The 8,347-nt window shown below is 59.2% G+C and overlaps 1 protein-coding gene across 1 annotated transcript; it reads left to right on the top strand.

Moving 5' to 3' along the window:
• The first annotated feature begins 2,686 nt into the window (after nt 1-2,686).
• On the top strand, nt 2,687-8,132 carry LOC134166975 (parathyroid hormone/parathyroid hormone-related peptide receptor-like). Its single transcript, XM_062625155.1, has 13 exons — nt 2,687-3,136; nt 4,054-4,159; nt 4,502-4,612; nt 4,719-4,843; nt 5,003-5,097; nt 5,393-5,579; nt 5,891-6,044; nt 6,202-6,262; nt 6,554-6,620; nt 6,882-6,976; nt 7,067-7,208; nt 7,301-7,342; nt 7,633-8,132. Exons 1-13 carry the CDS (start codon nt 3,059-3,061, stop codon nt 7,993-7,995), a joined length of 1,626 nt encoding a protein of 541 aa, XP_062481139.1. The 5' UTR covers nt 2,687-3,058; the 3' UTR covers nt 7,996-8,132.
• Nucleotides 8,133-8,347: the final 215 nt, after the last annotated feature.

Here is an 8,347-nt window from a genome sequence, read left to right as displayed (position 1 = left end):
ACCCCCAACCACCGCAGGGGGGACGTGGCCCCCCCAGCACCTGCGCCGGGTGGGCTGCACGGGGGCTGCTGGCTGAATGAGCGCTGAAAGCCTAAACTCCATCCGCCCCGGGTGCCTGGCAGGGAAGCAGCGACACGGGGCTGATGGAGCTGCCGTGATGCCCATGGGGAAAGCACGCCTGGTTTTAGGCAGGCCTCAAGGGCAAGCGCTGCAGGGCCCTTTGTGACCCCGGGGTTTAGGAAGGGCCGCTGCACAGCTCAGTCCTCACTGCATGAGCCCCTGGCCTCGTGCTCAGGGGCTGGTTTATCCCCATTGCTCCCCAGGGATGAGCTTGTGCCTTGGAAGAGGTGCGGGTGAGGAGCTGTGCTCACCTCCGGAGGACAGCTAAGGAGGGTAATGCAAACGAAGGGTAAAGCCAGGCACTTAATTCATCAGCTCAGGACCTTTCACAGCGCTGCGCTGCTCATCATAGAACCATAGAACCATGGAATGGTTTGGGTTGGAAAGGACCTTAGGATCATCCAGGTCCAGCCTGCTGCTCATGCTCCTTCTGGTGCAGCCCCGCACATGGGTGGTTTCTGGGCTCAGGTGCACACTGCCAGCTCACATTCAGTTTCTCATCAACCAACAGCCCGAGTTCTTCTCAGGGATGCTCTGGATCACTCCTCTGCCCGACCTGTAGCTGTGTTATCCCATGCACCCCAAAACCTGCAGGGCAGCATGGGCCGTACCATCTCCTTTCAGCTCCTCTCCAGGCACTGGGCAGGCTCCGGTGGGAGATGCTCCTGCTCTCACCCTCCTCTCCCAACTGCTTGAAGACCTGCAGAAGATGCAGAAGAGGTCATCGGGGTTCAGCATTCCCAGAAATGGGGCTTGAGGGTTACACTGAGGCATCTAAACAAACCTGCAGCCTCATTGCTCCAGCCAGCGCTGGCTTCAATTGCGCTGCAGGGACCGTCACAAGCCACTGGGTGGACCAGGATCCTGCGAGATGCTGCTGGGCCCCGTGCGAGAGCTGCGAGGTCTCGGTGCTGGCTGGAGCCTGAGCCATTCTGTGCGTATATCTATACACACACTTCATCGATGTACGTATTGAAATATAGTTTATAGATGGATATAGAAAAGTGCATTTGGATTTGTCTTTTCAGGTGGTTGAGTCAGGCTGGTTCAGGTTGTGTTGCATTGCAGCGGCTCAGGCTTGGCATGACCGGCTGGGTCTAATCCTGCTCTTTTGGAGCTACTGCAGGGCTGGGAGTGAAGGGAACTGCTCGAGCCATCACGAGCTGGGTCATGGGGGTCTTTCAGGGGGAGGAAACAGCAGCAAACTGCTGTCTGCCATCACCTGAGGGCTGCTCGCGTGGGTTCGGGGCTGGATGGGAGTCATTTGCAGTGATTGCTTTCCCGAGCGCTCTATAATAAAGCAAATCATTTAGCAAGAAAAACCCAACATGTTTTGCTAACGGCAAACTCGGATGCGGGGTCAGGTTCTGGGAATCAAATTGCCCCTGAGTGCTGCTGCCTCCCCCTCAGCCAACAGCCACCCATCCCGAGTAAAGAGCAACCTCCCTTTACCCTCAGCTCTGCTCCCTGCAGCTTCAGGGTCAGGAATCAGAACCCAGAAGAGCCTTTACATTAATCCTGCAATTCAGATGCTTCTCCCATCTCTCGCCCTTTGTGCCTGTGCAGCATCTCGATGAGCAGAGCAATGCAGGGCTGGTGTCAGCATCCACCAATGGTCCATGGTAGTGGCTAAACTGGGATGAGGAGAGAGGCAGCTGCCGAGGATGCCACTAATCCCTCCTTGATTTACTGCTGTGGCAGGGAAAGCCACCAAGAGGCTTGTTCTCCTGTTCAACTTAACCAGGGGGAGCACAGCACCTCCTGAGCGCTGCCATTGGGATTTGCTTTGCTCTCTCATCCAGCTGGTAACACCTTCCCTCGCCACAGAGCCCATCACCCCTTGTCCTATCGCCGCAGTCCCTGATGAAGAGTCCCTCTCCAGCATCCTTGTAGCCCCCTTCAGGCACTGGAAGCTGCTCTGAGGTCTCCACACAGCTGCTCTTCTCCAGGCTGAGCAGCCCCAGTGTTCTCAGCCTGGCTCCATACGGAAGCTGCTCCAGCCCCTGAGCATCCTTGTGGCCCTAAATGATCCCAAAAGCCACCCACACGGGTGGCATCAGAATGGTCCTGAAAGGCCTGGGACAGCCCTGGGGTGTTCCCGAGGGGATGCAGGTGCCAAGGGACTGCTCTGATGGGGATGTTGTCAGCTTCAATGGGACCAACTCTGAGCTGGTGGGAACTGCTGTCAGGACTGACCGTCTGCCTGCGGTGCCCATTTAGCCTCATCCATGGAGGTTAAAGCTCTTGTGCAGTGAGATCCTTCTGCAAAGCAAACCCACAAAGGCAGGAGGGTGCTTGTCCTGGTGGGGAGCACCCCAAAGCGCACCCCAACCCCTAGAGAAGCCAAAGGGTTAAGCTGGCATCTGCCTGAAAGACGTCCCACCCCAGGAGCATCAGTGCCGAGGTGATGCTCACGTGCTTGCACCCGCTGCCCCTCTGCCTCCAGCCACATCGCTGGGGGTCTCCCCACTGTCCTCCAGCTCCTTGGGACCAGTGTGGGGCAGGAGGGGACTGAGCTGCTCGGGGGCAGCGGGGGGATGCTGTGACAGCTGAGAAATGAGCACCAGGCAGCGAGAGGAGTTTCTGAAAGGAGAAGAGGAATCTGCCTTGAATGGAGAGGATTTTAGCACCTAGGGCTGAGCCAATAAACCTCTGCCATCCCCATCCGAGTGGGAATTGTTTGCACACGCTCCGGGAGCTGCTTAAAGCAGGCGGGAGATGGAGAGTGAATAGGAGCAAGGATGATGGGGGGAGAACCCCCTTCACCTGGTGAGCCCGTGAGCAGATAGATCCCTATAGCACTGCCAGGACCCCACGGGGGGCAGCAGTGGGGAAGGTGCCCCAGAAGATGCTCTGTCCTGCTGCCCCACAGCCTGGGGCTGGCAGCGCTTCTGCAGCTCAGCATCCCTGAGGTCCGTCCCAGTGACACGGTGGGACCATGGAGACGTCCAGTCCCAAGGGAGGGATCACAGCACTTCTCCTCTGCTGCTGTCTGCTCAGCTCTGCGCGGGCTCTGGTAAGTCTGCATGCTCCTATGGGCTCCTCTGGTCCTCTCCTGGCTTGAACCCCTGCTGGCTGTGCATCCCGCCCCAGCTGCACATCCCACCCCACAGAGCTGCTGGGCAGGAGGGGAGGGAGAGCATCTCTGCTCCTGCTAAAGCTTCCACAGCCATGGAGACACCACAACGGGGTAATTTTCCCATTGCTTGGATGCATCCAGGGCCGGGTTCGCTGCCTCAGAGGCACTGGGGGAACAGAAGGGGGGGGGGGGGTGTGTGATTTATAGTCAGCTCTTGCTGATGGACCCCCAGGACCCCCAGTCCTGCTCAGTGCCCCCCACCAGCAACAGACACTGCCTTGAAGAGCATGGATGGGACCTCAGGGTCTCCTCTGTGGGGCAGGATTTGACCATGGGCAGTCCAGCAGCCAACGTGAACCCCCTGCATCCCGACTCCTCTGTGCTTCCAAAGCTGCAGCCCTGTGTGGGCAATGGGGACATCCAGCCCCACCGGTGGGGTGGGCAAGAAGCCCCACACCACCCATGTCCATGTGTTTCTCAGTGGACCATGGACAGGGTGAGGGGGGCTCGTGGTCAGCTTCAGCCTTGCAAGAGGGAAGAACAAGAGCAGGAGGCTTTTCTCTTCCCCACCATCGTGTTTGAGCCTACTCAAAGCCACACAAACACACGAGGGTTGGGAGAGCATCCATCAGCTTTGCCTGCCAGGGCATTCATGTTCCATGTGTCCTGGCTTCCCTGCCTGCCTTTGCCTCACTTCTAACCCTGAGGTTGGTCCTGCTCCATGCTGTGAGTCAGTGGCTGAGAGCAGCAAAGGCCAGCAGAGCACCAGCCCCGTGCCAGGAGGTTCCTGGAGCATCCCTGGAGCCCCCTGCCAGGCTGCTGGAGGTGGCATCACATCAGCCTTGTCCTGGCAGGTGGACCCCGACGATGTTCTCACAAAGGAAGAGCAGATCTACCTGCTGGTGGAAGCCAAGGAGAGGTGTCAGAGGGACATAAAAGCCCAGCTGGAGATGATCCAAGGTAGCGCCCATCCCTGCGCGTGGGTCAGCCGGCCCCAGCACACACCGTGGGCAATGCTGTTCCCTCGGACGGGAGAGCATGGAGCTTGAGGGTTTGGGGAGATCCTGGCAGCCTGGCTGCAATTGGGTGCTGCTCACACAATCCCAGCCTGCTTTGGGTTGGAAGGGACCTTAAAGCTCACCCAGCTCCGACCCCTGCCGTGGGCAGGGACCCCTTCCATAGAGCAGCTTGCTCCAAGCCCTGCAGGCCGGGGCGCTGCTGGCAGCGCGTTTCCCTTGGGGGAGCTGGAGGATGCTGGGTCCCTGTTCGGAGGTGGGAGCTGCCTCCTTGCTCTTTGACCAGACACCAGCTGCCTTCCAGAGTGGGATGGGATCATCTGCTGGCCAAAGGGCTCCCCCAGCCAGGAGGTGTCGGTGCCCTGCCCCGACTACATCTACGACTTCAACCATCAAGGTAAGAGCTTGGACCCGAGCAGGGAGAGCCCCTCAGCACCCCCCACCAGCAGGGATGTGCTTCCCTCGGGTCCGTCTGTCACCACAGCGCCCATCGCCCTTCCCAGGTCATGCCTACCGGTACTGCAGCTCCTCGGGGACCTGGGCCATGGCTCTCAGCATCAACAAGACCTGGGCCAACTACACCGAGTGCGCTCTGCTCTTCTCCTCCGAGAGCCGGAGCCGTGAGAAGGTGACTTCGCTCCCTGGGAATAGGGCTTGGGAGAGTTCGAGGCCAGCTTGGATGGGGCTTGGGGCAGGCTGCTCTGGTGTGAGGTGTCCCTGCGCGTGGAACGGGGTGAGCTTTAAGGTCCCTTCCACCCCAAACCATTCCATGGCTCTGTGATTCCAGGAGGTGTTTGACCGCCTGCACCTGATGTACACCATCGGCTACTCCATCTCCCTGGCCTCCCTCACTGTTGCAGTCTGCATCCTGTCGTACTTCAAGTAAGGAGAAGCCAAAACCTCATCCCCATGAGAGAGAGCCCTCCTCTCCCGAGAACCCTCCTCTCTGCACACACAACCCTCTGATGGGAACGGGAACCGGCCCCAAACCCCAGCCCAAAGCACCCCCAGTATGACCAGTTCCACCCTGCTATTGAGGCTGTGGATGCCCCATGTGCCTCCAGGTCTGTTTTCTGTGCCCATGGGAGGGCTGACACCTTGGAGCTCACCATGTCCCCCATGCAATGAGCTCGTTGGGCAGCTGGGGCTGGGCTCGTGTCACATCCCTTCTCCATAGGCGCCTGCACTGCACACGCAACTACATCCACGTCCACCTCTTCGCCTCCTTCATCTGCCGGGCCGTGAGCATCTTCGTGAAGGACACAGTGCTCTACTCGGGCACCGTGGGCACGGAGATGGAGAAGATGCGGGAGGAGGACTTCAGGGCAGAAATGGGTCCTTCCCCAGGACATTGGAGCCACCTGGCAAGTGTGGAGGCAGGATCAGGGGGAAAGGGGATGGAAGGTGCAAGGGGATGTGGGGGGATGCTCCCAGCTCGGGGCTGCGCTGCTCAGGGGAGGGATGAAGGGCAACCTGCAGCTCTGCCCACCCTGGTGCCACAGCAGGCAAAGGACTTCAGTGTGGCCTGGTTTGGGAAGCACCTTTCCTATGGGAGATGTAGAGCCACGGCGCTGGAACAGCCCAGGGGAGATGGGCACAGCCTGGGGTTTGCTGGTCAGGTTTTGCTTTCAGGGCACAGCCTGATATGGGCACTTCCCTGCCTCCGTGTCCACAGGTGGGCTGCAAGGTGGCGGTGACTCTCTTCCTCTATTTTCTGGCCACAAACCACTACTGGATCCTAGTGGAAGGGCTCTACCTGCATAGCCTGATCTTCATGGCCTTCCTCTCCAACAAGAGCTACCTGTGGGTCCTCATCATCATTGGCTGGGGTAAGCATGGACCCCAGAGCTGAGAGCAGCTGGGAGCTGTGGCATCACAGTGGCACAGGATGCCCAAGGCAGGGCAGTGGGATGCAGACCAGACCTGTGCTGGTCTGCAAAGGTGATGCTTCATCCCTGCTCCTCACCGTGCTTCCTGCCCCTCCAGGTCTCCCTGCTGTGTTTGTGTCCATCTGGGCCAGCGTCAGGGCCTCCCTGGCTGATACACAGTACGTGGGTCCACCTCCAACAGCCCTTTGGGGAGGGGAAGGCTGGTGGCAAATGCCAGCAGAATGAACTGAGCAGGAAGAGCGAGAGGAGTGAGCACACTGTGAGGCTTGTCCATCAAACTGGCAGGGACCCAGAGAAACAATGGCTGTAGCGTGGCTGCTGTTGGGTCAAGCCTTACACAAAGGGAGTGAAGGGAGGATGGGGATGTTGGTTATGGGGTAAAGAGAGCCATCAGCTGGCAATGTTCCCGGCCAGGTTCCTCCAGGATGTTTCTTTCTGGGTGTCTCCAGGTGCTGGGATCTCAGCGCAGGGAACATGAAGTGGATTTATCAGGTCCCCATCTTGGCCGCCATTGTGGTAAGAATCCCATGGCTGAATCCCCCAATCCCTTTTGGGGTAGGGGCTGGATAGAGGCCCAGAGCTGTTCGCTTGTGGTCCCTGAGGTTGTGCCTGCAGCCCCTCCGGCACGCGGCGACGCAGAGGGATGCAGGGACACCGCTCCCTGCCCACAGCATCACCTCCGCTCACCCACAGCTGCCTCTCCTCGTGCCGGGGGGCTGCTGGGGCAGGCCCACGCTGGCTGTGGGCAATAGAAGCACAGTGGGGGGCTGTTGGCAGGTGAACTTCTTCCTCTTCCTCAACATCGTCCGGGTTCTGGCCTCCAAGCTCTGGGAGACGCACGCGGGGAAGCTGGACCCCCGGCAGCAGTACAGGCGAGCGCTGGAACCGCAGCCCCTGCCCCTGCCCCGGTGCGGCTCCGCCGCTGCCTCTCAGGCTGATTCTGGGAGCATTTCTCCTCTCAGGAAGCTGCTCAAGTCCACGCTGGTGCTGATGCCCCTTTTCGGGGTCCATTATGTGGTGTTCATGGCCATGCCCTACACCGAAGTCTCCGGGGTCCTGTGGCAGATCCAGATGCATTACGAGATGCTCTTTAACTCCTCTCAGGTATTCCGAACACCCAGCAGTGCTCATCCCAGGAGCGGGGAGGCACACGTGGGGTGGCCCAGCTCAAACCTCACCTCTGTCTCTTTTGGCAGGGTTTCTTTGTGGCTTTTATCTACTGCTTTTGCAACGGGGAGGTAAGTTGGAAGCGTGAGCTCCCTGGCGCAGCCTCTTTGGGGCTGGGGAAGTCAACCTGGAACCCCCAGGCTGGGAAAAAGCTTGGATCCATCCCTCTCGGTAGGATTTGATTTTAGGCTCCCTAACGGAGCAGTGTGCTCCAGTGGAAGGGGTCCCTGCCCGTGGCAGGGGGTTGGAGCTGGATGAGCTTTAAGGTCCCTTCCAACCCAAACCAGGCTGGGATTTGGAAGGGGAGGAATTCCTTGGGGAAGGAACAGACAGCAGCAGCCACCTCTGATCTCTCCCTCAGGTGCAGGCAGAGATCAAGAAAGCCCATTTCCGGAGGAGCTTGGCGCTGGACTTCAAGCAGAAGGCTCGTGCCACCAGCGCAGTGGGGAGCTACTGCTATGGGGGGCTGAGCTCCCACCCCACCACCAGCTTCAGCACCAGCCTGGTGGGGCGAGGAGCAGGGAGCACCCAGCAGCGGGGGCTGCTGCTGCCGGCCCGGGCCAGCCTCCCGGGCTGTATCCCCAGCTCCTTCGCCTCCAATAACTTTGTGCCCTGTGTGACCCAGGAGATGAGGCAGAGACCTGGGGGGGGAACCACAGGGGATCCAACAGACCTGGATCAGGGTCACCCCAACCTCACCAAAATGCTGGAGACGATGCTGTGAAGCGAACGGAGGGTTTCCCATCTGGGCATCCAGCTGTGACTGGGAAGATGCTGATCCTCACACTTTTATGCTTGCATGGAGAGCTGAGATAGGGAACAATCCAGTTCCCTTCCCTCTCAGGCAGTGTGCAAAGGCACCATGTGGCTCTACCTACCTGGCCTGTAAAGGAGCAGCTGGTTCAGAACCTCATTTCCTTCCACACACCAGTGACTGATGTACGTGATGTCTGTGCATGCAAAGCCTTGAATCATCCCCAGGAAACACCTCAACGGTCCAGAAGGTGACTTCAGCTCCAGTGTGTATAAAGCTGATTCAACGAGCCCATAGTCTGACTCCCCAGTGTAGCACCTAC

This window comes from Pezoporus occidentalis, unplaced genomic scaffold, assembly GCF_034315485.1.
Source record: "Pezoporus occidentalis ecotype Australia unplaced genomic scaffold, CSIRO_AGI_Poc_V1 ctg277, whole genome shotgun sequence".
NCBI lineage: Eukaryota > Metazoa > Chordata > Aves > Psittaciformes > Psittacidae > Pezoporus > Pezoporus occidentalis.
The sequence above is the reverse complement of the archived record's forward strand: the minus strand, read 5'-3'. Positions and strand labels throughout refer to the sequence as shown.

Bases quoted from the DNA above. Each gene is read 5' to 3' on its own strand.
- LOC134166975 (XM_062625155.1), top strand. From the start codon at position 3,059: ATGGAGACGTCCAGTCCCAAGGGAGGGATCACAGCACTTCTCCTCTGC. The intron at 4,613-4,718 runs GTAAGAGCTTGG...CGCCCTTCCCAG, and splicing joins CTACGACTTCAACCATCAAG to GTCATGCCTACCGGTACTGC. The intron at 7,209-7,300 runs GTATTCCGAACA...CTCTTTTGGCAG, and splicing joins TGCTCTTTAACTCCTCTCAG to GGTTTCTTTGTGGCTTTTAT.